Source organism: Eubalaena glacialis, chromosome 9 (genome assembly GCF_028564815.1).
Source record: "Eubalaena glacialis isolate mEubGla1 chromosome 9, mEubGla1.1.hap2.+ XY, whole genome shotgun sequence".
NCBI lineage: Eukaryota > Metazoa > Chordata > Mammalia > Artiodactyla > Balaenidae > Eubalaena > Eubalaena glacialis.
In genome coordinates, this window is record NC_083724.1 from 23,696,697 (window position 1) to 23,715,564 (window position 18,868).

The 18,868-nt window shown below is 36.5% G+C and overlaps 1 protein-coding gene across 5 annotated transcripts in view; it reads right to left on the reverse strand.

Annotated features, from left to right (window-relative positions):
* MUSK (muscle associated receptor tyrosine kinase) overlaps window positions 1–18,868 on the reverse strand; it is a 91,146-nt gene that overhangs the window by 66,619 nt on the left and 5,659 nt on the right. For all 5 annotated transcript variants that reach the window (XM_061201053.1, XM_061201050.1, XM_061201049.1 and 2 more), the window contains exons 2-3: window positions 12,396–12,522; window positions 749–900 (exon numbers count right to left, since the gene is read on the reverse strand). In XM_061201053.1, the coding sequence (XP_061057036.1) occupies window positions 749–900; window positions 12,396–12,522 (279 nt within the window). The remainder of the gene's footprint in view (window positions 1–748; window positions 901–12,395; window positions 12,523–18,868) is intronic.

Below are 18,868 nucleotides of genomic sequence, written 5' to 3' on the forward strand. Positions count from 1 at the left end.
GTGAAGGTCAAGGAGCTATAGGATGAAGTGAACAGTGGCTCTGAGTCATGGCTGTTGAAATCCCTTAGGATAATGGCAGGAGTAGGAATGGATAGAAATTTAATAAATCTGGAATCAAAATCTTTGAGAAATATGGGAGAGGACCTAGAAGTGAGTAGCTGACTTGATGAATAGAGTCAGAGAGAATGTCAAAATGGCAAAAGCCCTCATGAGAGGAAAGGTTTTGCACAGGAATACAAAATATAATGGCTTAAAAGCCACAATGAAACATCAGTACATGCTAGCATTGTTGACATGAAGTGGGGAAGAAATAGCCTCCCTTTCAGCAGAAAACTCACTCAAGTTTGAAAAGTCGCTCAAGAAAATCAAGTTTGAAACAAGGCAAAAGGGTAGAAGAAGTGTCTGCAAAGAGGTTTTAGATTAAAAGGGTGTTTGGTTGTAATGAAACTGTTTTGAAGGTATGGGGTAAAGATTCTAAAGGGAAGTTCCTGGTGAAAGATGTTAGGGTGGCGCAAATAAAGAGATATATAAAGCCATGAAAATGGGAGATGGTAGAGAACAATGAGGCTTGCCTGTAGGATGGTGGTTGATGGCAGGAATGAGGTGTGGAACTGTCTCAAGGTTGTGATTTAAACTTGAACTTGTCTGGCTACCTGAACATACAGGTATGCGGGAGGCTCTATTTACTGCCTGCTTCAAAATGTACCAAGTCAGCTTTGAAATCAATGGATTTCTCTTTCCTACTCACTCATCTTCACTTGCAGAGCTCCACAACTCTCGGCAGCTCCTCCCACGCCATTGTTGGCTATGCAGCAGTAAATGCCGTCATCGCTGTCTTCCACGCTCAGGATGGTGAGGAGCTGACCGTTCTCCCGAATACTGTACCGGGTGTCAAAGAGCCTGTGGGTCGCAGAGGATTATGGCAGGTTAGGGCCCCATCTGTGATTTTTTGGCTATGATTAAATGATCAAACAGATGACTTACCAATGGAGGAAGTAGACTAAAGGTAAGAGGAAATTCGATTGAGTTCTGAATAATAGAATAAGCTTATTTGGGAATTGAAAGCTAACATTATATTCTAATCTTTCCTAGGCTCCAATAATCAAAGCAGTGCTGAGTCCTTCAAAAATAACTTCAAAAGGTGATGTCCATTGATGAGACCAAACATAAAATTTATTTAGGAAAGTATATCATTACCCAAGATATGAGTTCTGTCCCATATTTGCTGGGAAGTAGCAGCTAGATAATGAAAGCACACACACACACACACATAAGTGCGACTAGCAGAAAGGGATAAACAGATACTCACTACTGTATATAAAACAGATAAACAGCAAGGACCTGCTGTATAGCACAGGGAAATATAGTCAATATCTTATAATAACCTATAAGGGAAAAGAATCTGAAAAAGAGCGTGTGTGTGTATGTGTGTGTGTGTGTACGTATATATGAACCGAATCTCTTTGCTGTACACCTGAAACTAATACATTGTAAATCAACTATACCTCAGTTTTAAAAAATGGAAAAAAAAAGAAAGAGTTAAATATTTATAGAAGTAACTACCACTTAACTATTCGTTCATTCATTAATCAAATGTTTGTTGAGTGCCTAACAAGTGCCAGGCACAGTTCTAGTTCCTTGGGATACATAAGGAAGCAAAAAAGGTTCAAACTGTAAAAATACAGGTTTTACATATATTATCTCACTAAATGACATGCAATGTGAATGTTGAGAAGGGAATTAGGACAAAAGAAAGAAATTTGAGAGGAAGCGTCAACCTAAAAGTGAGTTTTATGACCAAATATTCTTTATGCTAAATCTGTATATGAGGCAGAGTAAAGCATCCCACCCCCAGCAAAGATCCATGTCTGAATCCCCAGAACCTGTGATGAATATGTTACCTTACATGGCAAAAGGGATTTTGCAGATGTCAAGGATCTTAAAATAGAGTATCCTGGATTATCCAGAGGGACCCAGTGTAATCATTACAGTCCTTAAAAGATGGAAGAGGGAAGCAGGAGAATCAGAGGATGAGATGTGACGGTGGAGGCAGCGTATGGAGTGACACAGCTGCTGGCTTTGAAAATGCAGGAAGGGGCCAAGGAGCGCAGGCAGCTCCGAGAAGCTAGGGAAGGCAAGAAATCAGACTTTCCTCTGGAGCCTCCAGAAAGCATGCAGCCCCACCAATACCTGGATTTTCGCCCAAAGAGCCCTATTTCAGACTTCTGAACTCTGAAACTGGGAGATAATAAATTTGTGTTGTTTCAAGCCACGAAGTGCGCAATAAATTTGTGTTGTTTCAAGCCACGAAGTGTGCGGTAATTTGTTACAGTAGAAACGGGAAAAACTAACACGACATGAAAACAAAAACAGTAAAGGGAATGGATTTTTGATTTTTCTAATTCAATGGGTGGCTCCCATCACACACTGATCTTAAAGAGGAAAAAAGGGATGTAGTAATTTTTGGTCTAATGTGACTAAGGGTAATATAATCACTGGGTAGTTCATTAAATCACATTAAATAACTGAGGATAGCCATGATATTCACTCTCATGTAATTTTTGCTTTGTTTTTGTTTTTTGCTATGTATAAGGTTTCATGGAAAATATGAATATTGGAATATCTTACAGATGTGCTTGTGGACCAAGAGTCCAGCCACTCTGTGAAATATAAACTTCCAAGATTTATAATCTGTTGTATCACTGCTGCTTAATTCAAGTACATAAATTGCTTTTAGATTGTGAGGGACACAAGTATTTATAATTTTCAAAATATAAATTGTTCTCTTCTTTTTTATTGAGGTATACTTGATTTACAATATTATATTAGTTCCAGGTGTACATAGCATAGTGATTCAGTATTTTTACAGATTATACTCCCTTAAAAGTTATTACAAGATAATGGCTATGATTCCCTGTGCTATACAATATATTCTTGTTGCTCATCTATTTTCTACATAGTAGTATGTATCTCTTAATCCCATAAGCCTAATTTGCCCCTCCCCCATCCCTCTCCCCTTTGGTAACCACTAGTTTGTTTTCTATGTGAATCTGTTTCTGTTTTGCATATACATTCGTTTGTATTAATTTTTAGATTCCATATGTAGGTGGTATCATACAGTATTTGTTGTTCCCCATCTGACTTATTTCACTAAGCATAATATTCTCTAAGTCCATACATGCTGCTGCAAATGGCAGAATTTCATTCTTTTTTATGGCTAAGATTCCATTCTAAATATATACCACATCTTCTTTACCCATTCATCTGTTATGGACACATGGGTTGCTTCCATATCTTGGCTATTGTAAATAATACTGCTATGAATTTGGGATGCATATATCTTTTCAAATTAGTGTTGTCATTTTTTCTGGATATATACCCCAGAGTGGAATTGCTGGATCATATAATACTTCTATTTTTAGCTTTTTGAGGAGCCTCCATACTGTTTTACATAGAGGCCACACCACTTACATTCCCACCAGTAGTGTACAAGGGTTTCATTTTCTGCACATCGTCTCCAATATTTGTTATTTGTAGACTTTTTGATGATAGCCGACTGGTGTAAGGTGATATCTTATTGTTGTTTTTCTCTAATAATTAGTGATGTTGAGCATCTTTTTATGTGCCTGTTGGTCATCTGTATGTCTTCTTTGGAAGGATGTCTATTCAGGCCTTTTACCCATTTTTTGATTGTGTTGTTTGTTTTTTTTTGATACTGAGTTGTATGAGCTGTTTATATATTTGGATATTAACCCCTTACTGGTCATATCATTCGCAAATATTTTCTCCCATTCTGTAAGTTGTCTTTTTGTTTCGTTGGTGTTTTCCCTTGCTGTGCAAAAGCTTTCAAGTTTAATTAGGTCCTATTTGTTTATTTTTGCTTTTATTTCTTTTGCCTTAGGAGACAGATTCAAAAACATATTGCTATGATTTATGTCAAAGAGAAATTTTTCAGAACTGTTTTAGATTTATAGAAAAATTGGAAAGGTAGTATAGAGAATTCACATATACCCCCTACATCCAGTTTCCCACATCTTAGATAAGTATGGTACATTTGTTACAGGTAATGAATCACCATTGATACATTATTAACTAAAGTCATAGTTTATTCAGATTTGTTTTGGTTTTACCTAATGTCTTTTTCTGTTGCATAATCTCTTCCAGGATACTACATTTAATTTATTTGTCTCATTTCCTTAGGCTCCTTCTAGCTCTGACATTTTCTATGACTTTCCTTGCTTTTGATGACTTGGCAGTTTTGAAGAGTACTGGTCAAATATTTTGTAGGATGCTCCTCTATTGGAATTTGTCATATGCTTTTATCATGATTAAATTGGGGTTATAGCTTTTGGGAGGAAGATCACAAAGGTAGAGTGCCATTTCATCACATCATAACAAGGGTACTACTATCAATATAATTTCTCACTATTGATACTGACCTTTATCACCTGACTGAGGTAGTGCTTGTCAAGTATCTCCTGTGTAAAGTTATTCATTATTCCTCAAGAAGCGCTCAGTTGTATTTTCAAAACATAATTTCCTCCTATTTCACATATCCTTTGACTAACAACTATCTGAACCTGTTGCTCCATTTATTTCTTATTTATTTGTAACATATTTTTGCCATACAATAAAGGGAAGATTTAAATTTATTAAAAGTAATTTTATTCATAGTATTATAAGCCAAGTTAGAATATATATGGTTTCCTGAACCAGACTTATAATGTTGATTTTCTTTGCATGATTTGAAAAAAACTCATTGGTTGTCCATTTCTTCATCTACTTATAATATTGGGAGATAAACACATGAGAGGATTATAGGGCAATATTTTTCAAAGCTATTTGACAATGTAGGCAACAAACTTCCTTCTTGGACAAGTTAAAAGACGATGATAGGGAGAGTAGTCTTTGAATATTGACTTTTGAATAGTGAATGCTATCTAACAACTATTATAATTTCAAAGTAGAGAAGAATATAAATAATATCTCAGTATATAAGCAACAATAATATATTACATCATGTTGTAATGTAATATAAAACTATTTATAACTTCTACTGTAATAGTGTCACAGGTACTTTATTACCACCGTTATTCATGATGTATATTAAATGAGGTTTTCCTGTATTTTTTAGGAATAGTCAATTTTATTATAGAAGACAAAGACATAAGATGGATAAAACTCATAAAAAGTGTTACGCATATAAATTGTAAAGCTAATAACTTATGAGATATTGGTAAAATGACTTGTAAGTAGAGATAAAAAGTAAGCTACTGACTTATGAAATATAGGCAGAATTGATAAATTGTGTTGAATATAGGTAGTAAATAAAATTGCAACCTACTAAAGATAGATGGAATAAATTAAAAATATGATGGAACAAAGAAGAGCATTATTTATGGTAGGAAGAGATGGAAAGACAAGTTCATAATTCTGCCACCTCTAGACTGACAACTTTGTCACCTTGAAAACAACCACCCACTGGTGATATGCAGTATGGCCCCATTATGGTCCCATGAGCTGTATCCAGGAAACACAGTTAAAATCCATGGCTGTTGAGCAGGCTAATTGGCAAGCTCCAGCCAGGTATATTTATCCCTGAATCCCTCCAACAGGGCAAATATATATCATTGGCTTCAGGAACCCTCCACCTGTGGGCCCGTGCTCAACCTCAACTCTGTTTCTTGTAAGAACACCACAGTGGGGACATCTGAGGCACAGGGAAGAGAGACTAGACATATAAACATTAAGTAAACCAAGATTCCTAAGTATATTAACTTGCCCTATTTCTTTCCCCTTGTTTCTATCTATGTATTTTATTTTTTTTAACATCTTTACTGGAGTAAAATTGCTTTCCAATGTTTTCTTAGTTTTTGCTGTATAACAAAGTGAATCAGCTATATGTATACATATATCCCCATATCCCCTCCCTCTTGCATCTCCCTCCTACCCTCCCTATCCCACCCCTCTAGGTGGTCACAAAGCAGCGAGCTGATCTCCCCGTGTGATGCAGTTGCTTCCCACTAGCTACCTATTTTACATTTGGTGGTGTATATATGTCAATGCTACTCTCTCACTTCGTCCCAGCTTACCCTTCCCCCTCCCCGTGTCCTCAAGTCCATTCTCTACATCTGTGTCTTTATTCCTGTCCTTTCCCTAGGTTCATCAGAACCATTTTTCTTTTTTTTTTTTTTAGATTCCATATGTATGTGTTAGCATATGGTATTTGTTTTTCTCTTTCTGACTTACTTCACTCTGTATGACAGACACTAGGTCCATCCACCTCACTACAAATAACTCAATTTCATTTCTTTTTATGGCTGAGTAATATTCCATTGTATATATGTGCCACATCTTCTTTATCCATTCATCTGTCAATGGACACCTAGGTTGCTTCCGTGTCCTGGCTATTGTAAATAGTGCTGCAATGAACATTGGTACATGACTCTTTTTGAATTATGGTTTTCTCAGGGTATATGCCCAGAAGTGGGATTGCTGGGTCATATGGTAGTTCTATTTTTAGTTTTTTAAGGAAGCTCCATACTGTTCTCCATAGTGTCTGTATCAATTTACATTCCCACCAACAGTGCAAGAAGGTTCCCTTTTCTCCACACCCTCTCCAGCATTTATTGTTTGTAGATTTTTTGATGATGGCCATTCTGACTGGTGTGAGGTGATACCTCATTGTAGTTTTGATTTGCATTTCTCTAATGATTAGTGATGTTGAGCATCCTTTCATGTGTTTGTTGGCGAGCTGTATCTCTTCTTTGGAGAAATGTCTATTTAGGTTCTTCTGCCCATTTTTGGATTGGGTTGTTTGTTTTATTGATACTGAACTGCATGAGCTGCTTGTATATTTTGGAGATTAATCCTTTGTTAGTTGCTTCGTTTGCAAATATTGTCTCCCATTCTGAGAGTTGTCTTTTCATCTTGTTTATGGTTTCCTTTGCTGTGCAAAATCTTTTAAGTTTCATTAGGTCCCATTTGTTTATTTTTGTTTTTATTTCCATTTCTCTAGGAGGTGGGTCAAAAAGGTTGTTGCTGTGATTTACGTCATAGAATGTTCTGCCTATGTTTTCCTCTAAGAGTTTTATAGTGTCTGGCCTTACACTTAGGTCTTCAATCCATTTTGAGTTTACTTTTGTGTATGGTGCTAGAAAGTGTTCTAATTTCATTCTTTTACATGTAGCTGTCCAGTTTCCCCAGCACCCCTTATTGAAGAGGCTGTCTTTTCTCCACTGTATATTCTTGCCTCCTTTATCAAAGATAAGGTGACCATATGTGTGTGGGTTTATCTCTGGGCTTTCTATCCTGTTCCATTGATCTATATTTCTGTTTTTGTGCCAGTACCATACTGTCTTGATTACTGTAGCTCTGTAGTATAGTCTGAAGTCAGGGAGCCTGATTCCTCCAACTCCATTTTTCTTTGTCAAGATTGCTTTGGCTCTTCGGGGTCTTTTGTGTTTCCATACAAATTGTGAAATTTTTTGTTCTAGTTCTGTGAAAAATGCCATTGGTAGTTTGACAGAGATTGCACTGGATCTGTAGATTGCTTTGGGTAGCATAGTCATTTTCACAATGCTGATTCCTCCAATCCAAGAACATGGTATATCTCTCCATCTGTTTGTATCATCTTTAATTTCTTTCATCAGTGTTTTATAGTTTTCTGCATACAGGTCTTTTGTCTCCTTAGGTAGGTTTATTCCTAGGTATTTTATTCTTTTTGCTGCAATGGTAAATGGGAGTGTTTCTTTAATTTCTCTTTCATATTTTCATCATTAGTGTATAGGAATGCAAGAGATTTCTGTGCATTAATTTTGTATCCTGCTACTTTACCGAATTCATTGATTAGCTCTAGCAGTTTTCTGGTAGCATCTTTAGGATTCTCTATGTATAGTATCATGTCATCTGTAAACAGTGACAGCTCTACTTCTTTTCAGATGTGGATTGCTTTTATTTCTTTTTCTTCTGATTGCTGTGGCTAAAACTTCCAAAACTATGTTGAATAATAGTGGTGAGAGTGGGCAACCTTGTCTTGTTCCTGATCTTAGAGGAAATGGTTTCAGTTTTTCACCACTGAGAATGATGTTGGCTGTGGGCTTGTCATATATGGCCTTTATTAGGTTGAGGTAAGTTCCCTCTATGCCTACGTTCTGGAGGGTTTTTTGTCATAAATAGGTGTTGAGTTTTGTCAAAAGCTTCTTCTGCATCTATTGAGATGATCATATGGTTTTTATCCTTCAGTTTGTTAATATGGTGTATCACATTGATTGATTTGTGTATATTGAAGAATCCTTGCATTCCTGGGATAAACCCCACTTGATCATGTGTATGATCCTTTTAATGTGCTGTTGGATTCTGTTTGCTAGTATTTTGTTGAGGATTTTTGCATCTATGTTCATCAGTGATATTGGCCTGTAGTTTTCTTTTTTTGTGACATCTTTGTCTGGTTTTGGTATCAGGGTGATGGTGGCCTCGTAGAATGAGTTTGGGAGTGTTCCTCCCTCTGCTATATTTTGGAAGAGTTTGAGAAGGATAGGTGTTAGCTCTTCTCTAAATGTTTGATAGAATTCGCCTCTGAAGCCATCTGGTCCTGGGCTTTTGTGTGTTGGAAGATTTTTAATCACAGTTTCAATTTCAGTGCTTGTGATTGGTCTGTTTATATTTTCTATTTCTTCCTGGTTCAGTATTGGAAGGTTGTGCTTTGCTAAGAATTTGTCCATTTCTTCTAGGTTTTCCATTTTATTGGCATATAGTTGCTTGTAGTAATCTCTCATGATCCTTTGTATTTCTGCAGTGTCAGGTGTTACTTCTCCATTTTCATTTCTAATTCTGTTGATTTGAGTCTTCTCCCTTTTTTTTCTTGATGAATCTGGCTAGTGGTTTATCAATTTTGTTTATCTTCTCAAAGAACCAGCTTTTAGTTTTATTGATCTTTGCTATTGGTTCCTTCATTTCTTTTTCATTTATTTCTGATCTCATCTTTATGATTTCTTTCCTTCTGCTAACTTTGGGGTTTTTTTGTTCTTCTTTCTCTAATTGCTTTAGGTGTAAGGTGAGGTTGTTTATTTGAGATGTTTCTAGTTTCTTGAGGGAGGATTGTATTGCTATAAACTTCCCTCTTAGAACTGCTTTTGCTGCATCCTATAGGTTTTGGATCGTCGTGTTTTCATTGTCATTTGTTTCTAGGTATTTTTTTATTTCCTCTTTGATTTCTTCAGTGATCTCTTGGTTACTTAGTAGTGTATTGTTTAGCCTCCATGTGTTTGTATTTTTTACGGTTTTTTCCTGTGAATGATATCTAGTCTCACAGCATTGTTGTCGGAAAAGATATTTGATATGATTTCAATTTTCTTAAATATACCAAGGCTTGATTTGTGACCCAAGATATGGTCTATCCTGGAGAATGTTCCATGAACACGTGAGAAGAAAGTGTATTCTGTTGTTTTTGGATGGAATGCCCTATGAAAATCAATTAAGTCCATCTTATTTAATGTGTCATTTAAAGCTTGTGTTTCCTTATTCATTTTCATTTTGGATGATCTGTCCATTGATGAAAGTGGGGTGTTAAAGTCCCCTACTATGATTGTGTTACCATTGATTTCCCCTTTTATGGCTGTTAGCATTTGCCTTATGTATTGAGGTGCTCCTATGTTGGGTGCATAAATATTTACAATTGTTATATCTTCTTCTTGGATTGATGCCTTGATCATTCTGTAGTGTCCTTCTTTGTCTCTTGTAAAAGTCTATATTTTAAAGTCTATATTGTCTGATATGAGAATTGCTACTCCAGCTTTCTTTTGATTGTCATTTGCACGGAATATCTTTTTCCATCCCCTCACTTTCAGTCTGTATGTGCCCCTAGGTCTGAAGTGGGTCTCTTGTAGACAGCATATAACATATCTTATTTTTGTATCCTTTCAGCCAGTCTTTGTCTTTTGGTTGGAGCATTTAATCCGTTTACATTTAAGGTAATTATCAATATATGTGTTCCTATTACCATTTTCTTAACTGTTTTGGGTTTGTTTTTCTAGGTCTTTTCCTTCTCTTGTGTTTCCTGCCTAGAGAAGTTCCTTTAGCATTTGTTGTAAAGCTGGTTTGCTGGTGCTGAATTCTCTTAGCTTTTACTTGTCTGTAAAGGTTTTAATTTCTCTGTCGAATCTGAATGAGATCCTTGATGGTTAGAGTAATCTTGGTTGTAGGTTTTGCCCTTTCATCACTTTAAATATGTCCTGCCACTCCCTTCTGGCTTGCAGAGTTTCTGCTGAAAGGTCAGCTGTTAACATTATGTGTATTCCCTTTATGTTATTTGTTGCTTTTCCCTTGCTGCTTTTAATATTTTTTATTTGTATTTACTTTTTGACAGTTTGATTAATATGTGTCTTGGCGTGTTTCTCCTTGGATTTATCCTGTATGGGACTCTCTGTGCTTCCTGGACTTGACTGACTATTTCCTTTCCCCTGTTAGGGAAGTTTTCAAGTATAATCTCTTAAAATATTTTCTCAGACCCTTTCTTTTTCTCTTCTTCTTCTGGGACCCTATCATTTGAATGTTGGAGCATTTAATGTTGTCCCAGAGGTCTCTGCGACTGTCCTCAGTTCTTTTTATTCTTTTTTTCTTTATTTTGCTCTGCAGTAGTTATTTCCACTATTTTATCTTCCAGGTCACTTATCCGTTCTTCTGCCTCAGTTATTCTGCTATTGATTCCTTCTAGAGAATTTTTAATTTCATTTATTGTGTTGTTCATCACTGTTTGTTTGCTCTTTAGTTCTTCTAGGTCCTTGTTAAACGTTTCTTGTATTTTCTCCATTCTATTTCCAAGATTTTGGATCATCTTTAGTGTCATTACTCTGAATTCTTTTTCAGGTAGACTGCCTATTTCCTCTTCATTTGTTTGGTCTGGTGGGTTTTTACCTTGCTCCTTCCTCTGCTGCATATTTCTCTGTCTTCTCATTTTGCTTAATTTACTGTGTTTGGGGTTTCCTTTTCACAGCCTGCAGGTTCGTAGCTCCCTTTGTTTTTGGTGTCTGCCCCCAGTCGTTAAGGTTGGTTCAGTGGCTTGTGTAGGCTTCCTGGTGGAGGGGACTGGTGCCTGTGTTCTGGGGGGTGGGGCTCGATCTTGTCTTTCTGGTGGGCAGGGCTGCGTCCGGTGGTGTGTTTTGGGGTGTCGTTAACTTAGTGTGATTTTAGGCAGCCTCCCTGCTAATGGGTGTGCTTGTGTTCCTGTCTTGCTAGTTGTTTGGCATGGGGTACCCAGCCTGGAGGTTGCTGGCTGTTGGGTGGAGCTGGGTCTTAGCATTGAGACAGAGATCTCTGGGAGACCTCTCGCCGATTGATATTACATGGGGCCTGGAGGTCTCTGGTGGTCCAATGTCCTGAACTCAGCACAGCAGGCCAGAGCACCAAGACCCTGTCAGCCACACGGCTTAGGGAAGCCTTCAGCCAAACAAACTTCGCGAACAGAGCGCACACCTATAGAAACCCTCTGGTAGTTTCCATTCCTTTCTCTATCTATGTATTTTAAATTGATTTAATAAACTGTATTTCAAGCACCTTAATTTGTTCTGTGAGCCTTCCTATTCCAGGACTTCTGGGATAGCTTGCCTGGTAGAGTACTTGAAGGCTTCTGCAGCCCAGGGTAGTTCCCCACATTACAACATATATAATAGAAGGAAATGATAAATTTCAATTGGAGCTTAGTGAAAACAAAGATGTAATTTTTCCCCATCCAAGTTCATGGATGTGGAGTTCAAGTTCCAGTTTGTGGAGCAGTTAAATGCTCTAGTCCTAATGCAAGCTATGTGGCCTGCTAGAAAGCCAGTGGTTCCCTTTGTTACAGACTTTTAGAGTATTTTTGATCAGATGGCTATTGTAATGGGGAAAGGATAGCCTAACCTTTATGTGCCAAGTAGAAATTTTACCTGTTTGAGAGGCTACCTCACTATATACATCAAGAGTCCTTTCTGACTTTCAAAAGAAAAAGTCATGGTCACCTAGAGGTCAGATTCCTAGACCACATGCATCACTTGATTGGGATATTAGAAGTACAGGAAATGAGGCTGGTCCCTATTAACTCCCCAGAATGTCCTGGAACATGTACCCCAAGAATTAGAATATCATGGTGTTTCCTAATTACCGTGAAACTTCTTCTAGGTCCTAACCTGGGATCCATGAAATAACCCTGACTTCCCCATATCAGTTAAATCACTTTATGTTGGGCAATTCTCTTAACCTCACTGAAGTTCAGATCTTACATTTATAAAATGAGGAAATTTGCATTTTACATATTCTAGAAGGTGAACTTTAGTACTGCCAGAGCTGTGATTACATTTATGACAAAGATAAATCACAAGGCAGCCTTGGGCATTCTTGCTGGAAAAAAGCAGAATACTTACTTAATGAGAATTTTATTTCTGGTCCAGGAAATTTCAGGCTGAGGATAGGATTCCACTGCACACATGAAAGTAGCCACTTCTTCAACTAAGGCATCCACTGTTTCAAGAGGAGTGGTGATGACAGGGGCTGAAAGGAGAGGAGAAATCAAACGAGAGCATTCTACAATACTGTTTACTAACTCTTCTGTAAGTAGTCAGAGGCCACCACATACCTGAATGAGAATGACATTTCCCCATAGTAGAAATTTGCCAAAAGGAAGGAAAAATTTTGTGCAGAGGATTTTGTTGCTACTTCTAAAGTAGGCATTTGAGAATCAAAAGAGAAGGCTCTCAGGAGAGTCGGACTTAGATTTATTATATATGGGTAGAGGCAGATCCAGGTTTTGTGAAGTCCAAAGTTATATAATTTAGGTGTCCTTTTTAAGAAAAAATATATAAAATTATTAATATAAAATGTCTATCGCCTCCCTAACACCAATCAGCTTGAAGGGAAGTGTCACTGAAGGGAAGTCAAAGTGAAAAGAGAAAGCAATCTTAACAATTCCTGTTTAAAAACAATTTTCCCCAAATTTTGTTAAAACATATGTTTATATGAACACATTGCTAGAAACCACTGGAGGTCTTAGAAGGGAGCTCCTGTAAATGAGAGGCTTTGAAGGTGAAGATTCATCAGATTTATAAAGAATTCACATCTGCATTATGAGTAGATTAGAAAAAGACTCAATAATAAAAAGACAACCCAAACAACAAATGAGCAAAGGATCTGAACTGACCTGTCTCCAAAGAATGTATACAGATGGACAGCAAGCATGTAAAAAGATGCTCAACATCATTAGCTATTAAGGAAATGCAAATCAAAACCTCAGTAAGCTACTAGTTTACACACACTAGAATGGTTATAATAAAAAAGAAATATAACAACAAATACTGGCAAGGATGTGGAAAAATTAGAACCTTTGTGCATTGTTGATAGGAATGTAAAATGGCACAGCCAATGTGGAAAACAGGATGGTGGTTCCTCAAATAAGCATAGAATTAATATATGATCCAGCAATTCCACTTCTGGATATATGCCCAAAAGAACTGAAAGCAGAGACTCAGATAGATATTTGTACACCCACGTTCAAAGCAACATTACTCATAGTAGCCAAAAGGTGGAGCAACCCAAGTGTCTGCCAACAGATTAATGGATAAACAAATGTGGTATATCCATTCAATGAAATATTATTTGACAATAAGAAGAAACAAAGTATTGATACATGCTACAACATGGATGAAACTTGGAAACAATAAACTAAGTGAAAGAAGCCAGTCACAAGAATGACAGACTGTACAATTTCATTTATATAAAATATCCAGAATAGTCATTATCTGTAGAGACAGAAAATACATGAGTGTCTAGGAATTGGGAAGAGGATGGAGGGATTAGGGAGTAATCTATGGCTAAGCAATGCAGGATTTCAAATAGGTGTAATAAGAATGTTCTAAAATCGATTATGATGATGAATGCACAGCTCTGTGAACTGTATACTTTACCCAAAGAGACTGGTATGTGAATTATATCTCAATAAAGCTGGGGGTTTTGTTTGTTTGTTTTTGCTTGGTGTGTGTTTGTGTGTATGTGTGTTACAAAAAGAGACAAAAGGAAGAGAGGCTATTAACATGGTCCCTCTCTCCTCCCACCTCCATGAAATGAGGGTCACCTGGCTTAGAAGAATTGGGGAGGAAAGAGAAGTTAAGAAGGATGAGAATGTGTTGGTAAAGGGATGCACCCCACTTCAATTTACAAATCTGTGAATCCCACCAAAACAAAGGGGTGAGGTCCTGGTCACCTCAAGGGTTTGATGGTGTGAGAAAGTGCCGGCACCTGTATTTGGGTGACTCTGAAAATCTACCCCATTGCATAATCTGATATAAAATAATTATCATCATCACCGCTTTGTTATTATTATTTATTAAAGATTTATTTACGATTTTTCATGGAGCAGGCACTGGGTTGACTAGAAGCAAACAGATGTGTAAGGCACATCTCTGCCTGGTAAGAGTCCACAATCTAGATGATAAGGTAGGATAGATACATAAAATGATCAGCTATAATAATCAGTTATGCCTGCTATCCTGGCATAATTGTTAATAGTACCCCCATACTCCAAAAATACCTGAGTTTGGACAGTAAATTATATGGTCATTTCAGTTAAAATGCAAGGTGCCTAGGAAAGCCAAGTAAGTAGTGTAAGCAATATTTTAGATGTAGGGTAGGGGGTGACAGCCCCAAAAAACAAGAAGAAAAAACTGGCACATTGGCCATTAAAAAATGCATCCAGTATCTAAATGAAACTTATTTTTTCAGTAAACTCAGAGGCAAACTCATTGGCTGAGAGTAAGGGAAATGGTGGTTGGGAGTGTCCACTTAGCCCGTATCTCTTTCGTAAGTGTTATTCTTTTCTTAAGGTCCAGTTTAAGCATCATCTCCTCCCAATCTCCCTGACTTGCTAGATAGAACCAAATGCCCTTTTCTTTAACCTTAGAACCAAATGCCCTTTTCTTTAACCTTGGGTCATCCTATATATGTCACTCATAGCACTTGCCACACAGATGCTATTAGAATGATTTGTTTATGTCTTTGTCCCACACTCAGTTATAAAAACCTTAAGCTTTGGGTCAGCACCATGTCTCAGACCTCTCTCTATCTGGAGGGCTAGCACACTGACTAATGTATTGTTTAAATGAACCAAACTCTATTACTGAGGCCTTTATAAAAGGCATAAATTTTTTTTTTTTTGCTTTGGGGATTTTTCTTTCTTTCTTTCTTTCTTTTTTTAAACATCTTTATTGAAGTATAATTGCTTTACAATGGTGTGTTAGTTTCTGCTTTATAACAAAGTGAATCAGTTATACATATACATATGTTCCCATATCTCTTCCCTCTTGCATCTCCCTCCCTCCCACCCTCCCTATCCCACCCCTCTAGGTGGTCACAAAGCACCGAGCTGATCTCCCTGTGCTATGCGGCTGCTTCCCACTAGCTATCTATTTTACATTTGGTAGTGTATATATGTCCATGACACTCTCTCACCCTGTCACATCTCACCCCTCCCCCTCCCCATATCCTCAGGTCCATTCTCTAGTAGGTCTGTGTCTTTATTCCCGTCTTGCCACTAGGTTCTTCATGACCTTTTTTTTTTTTTCCCTTAGATTCCATATATATGTGTTAGCATACTGTATTTGTTTTTCTCTTTCTGACTTACTTCACTCTGTATGACAGACTCTAACTCCATCCACCTCATTACAAATACCTCCATTTCATTTCTTTTTATGGCTGAGTAACATTCCATTGTATATATGTGCCACATCTTCTTTATCCATTCATCCGATGATGGACACTTAGGTTGCTTCTATGTCCTGGCTATTGTAAATAGAGCTGCAATGAACATTTTGGTACATGACTCTTTTTGAATTATGGTTTTCTCAGGGTATAAGGCATAAATTTTTTAAAAGGTTGAGAGAGAGTAGGTGAAAGAAGAGGGCAGAATTTTTAGGTGAAATGATGTCTTTTATATTTTATATCTAGGCAGCAAGGCCCCCCTTTTCCCAACTTTGCACTAAAATGACCATAAAAATGTACAGAATGCTGTACAAAGAAATAAAGAAATTAAAAGTATTAAAGAATAGTTAAGGGCTTCCTTGGTGGCGCAGTGGTTGAGAATCTGCCTGCCGATGCAGGGGACACGGGTTCGAGCCCTGGTCTGGGAAGATCCCACATGCTGCGGAGCAACTGGGCCCATGAGCCACAACTACTGAGCCTGCGCGTCTGGAGCCTGTGCTCCGCAACAAGAGAGGCCACGATAGTGAGAGGCCCACGCACTGCAATGAAGAGTGGCCCCCGCTTGCCACAACTGGAGAAAGCCCTAGCACAGAAACGAAGACCCAACACAGCCAAAAATAAATAAATAAATAAATAATAATTTTTTTCAAAAAAACCAACAACTCACATTATTAAAAAAAAAAAAAAAGAATAGTTAAGAGACATAAAGACAGACAGGCACTAATAAACTTCTAACAGAAGTTCCAAAAAAAATAAAATAGAAGAAATGGCATAGAAGTAATATGTAAAGGGATAAATCACTGATCATTTTTCAAAAGTGAAAAAAAAGCAGAAATATTCACATTGAAAGTTTCCACTAAGCATCAAGCCAGATAAAGAAAAATAAATTCATCCTTAGATATACTGGATTAAAACTTTAGAAAATTTAAGATAAAGAAAATCTTAAACCTTACTAGAAAGAAAAGATCAATCACCTTAAGAAGAATGCCAATTAGGCTAACCTGATATTATTTGGCAACAATTGATACCAAAAGCAATGGACCAGCATTTTTAAAAGGCTGAGAAAAAAATAACTGTTAGCCTGGAATTCTATAGCCAGCTTAGATAATCATTTTTTTAAAAAATGAAGACAAAGTAAATACACAGACAAATACTGAGAGTATTTACCACTGAGACCCTCTCTGAAACAGTTACTAAAAGTATATAAACTCCATAAGAAATAACTTGTACCCAAAAGAAAGGGGCCAGTGACGAGAAACTGTAGTTAGCATAGATGGTGGTAAAATATAATTGCAATTTTAGACACTGTGGAATATATATATTTTAAACTCAATAATTTTTGTGTTTAAAAAAAGAGTGGAACTAGAATTCTAGACAAACAATTATAAGATGAAAGTTTAGGGAAGAAGTTCAGCAGATTGTTAAAACATTCTAAGTTCTTTACTGTAAGCAGGAAGATGACAGAAACACTGAATAACTGTAAACATGGGGAGAAAATATTTGGTTAGAGACATATTGTTAAAATTTCATTAATGCTTACCACTAAAATAATAGATTAAAAACCAAAACTTCCAGACTAGCAGAAGAAAAAGAGACTAGAACTGTATCAATTAAAAAAAAAAATGATGAAGAAGCAGAAAAGGAGGATAAATAAGCTAAGAAAAGGTATAGTTTAACAGAAGACACAAATTAATGTGGAAGAAACATGGCCAAACATATCAGAAATGACAATAAACACCCATGGTATAAACTGATCTATGGAAAGACAGACACTATCATACAGGATTAAAAAACACAAAAGACATGCCTAAATAAATTAAAACAGAAACGTTGGATATAAAGAGAATGGAAAATATATACGAAGTAAACACTACTCAAAACAAAGTGATAAAGCAACAAAGTAGTACTAAGTACTAATAAGTACTACTTAGTACTAAGTACTAAGAAAAAATGGAATATAAGGTGATAAGTAAGCCTTTAAAGAATGAAGAGAAATACTACTTAATGATAAAAGGACAATCCATCAGGAAGATACAACAATCATGAAGCTTAATTATTTAAAAATATAGACTCAAACAAAGCCCAAACTAAAATTAATATTACCAGAAGATATAACAATGAAGTAATAGGCTACTAAATTTTTAAAGAAAATTACACACACACACACACACGAGAGTGGAAAAATGAATGAGTAGCAAAATGTTATAATCATTTACCTCCTAGTTGTGAGCATTATGTGTAATTTTGTATTTTTGTTTTGCCATACCTTACAGCAAAGTATTACAGGAAAATACTATATAATATTTAAAAATATATAAAATTAATATATATTATCTTTGTAATAAAAAATTATAGGACATAAATCAGGCCACAGAAATGTTAATTTTCCAATGCAGTGGAAGCAAATTTGTAATTGATAACAAAGTTTGAGAAAGTCAATCTCTTAAGAAAAGAAGCAGATTTTTCTAAACAACTAATGAATGAAATAAGCAATCAATTGCATAATCACATAGATATTGAGAGATTAAAAAACAAAAAATATTATAGTAAGGTCATAGGATGCAGGTAATGATGGGTCCAAAGGTTAACTGATAGTATTGAATGCTTTCATTGTTTAAAAAGAAAGCCTGTTGAGGAACTAGACGGTAAGAGGCTCTAGCACAGGACTTGAACTCAAATCCCTGCTCTATCACTTACTTCTCAGCTCCACTGACTCACTTAACTAGTTGCCTTGGCATCTTCAGCTGTAGATGGAGATGATAAAACCACCGCATAGGCTTGTCATAAGGATTAAGTAAGTGAATATACATAATGCATTTTAACATTGTCCATGGTCCATATGGAACACTCTGTGTTATTTGATTCTATAATTTAGACACAGAAACCTGAACTGTTCAGCTGTTCTCCCGGTTTCTGTATTACCTGCAAATTACCAATAATACTTCTAGGAGTCTATCCCAAGGAAATAATCCCAAATGGAAAGGCATATAGATGAATTTCACTGCGCAAAAATAGATTAATTGTACTAAATTGCACTAATTGTATGAAAGTGGAAGAAGAGTTAGGCACACAGCTTTGTCTTCTAGCTGTGGTCTACTGGAGCTGGCTTGTACTGGCTTGGAAGAGTCAGGTGTTAATTTTTCAGAAA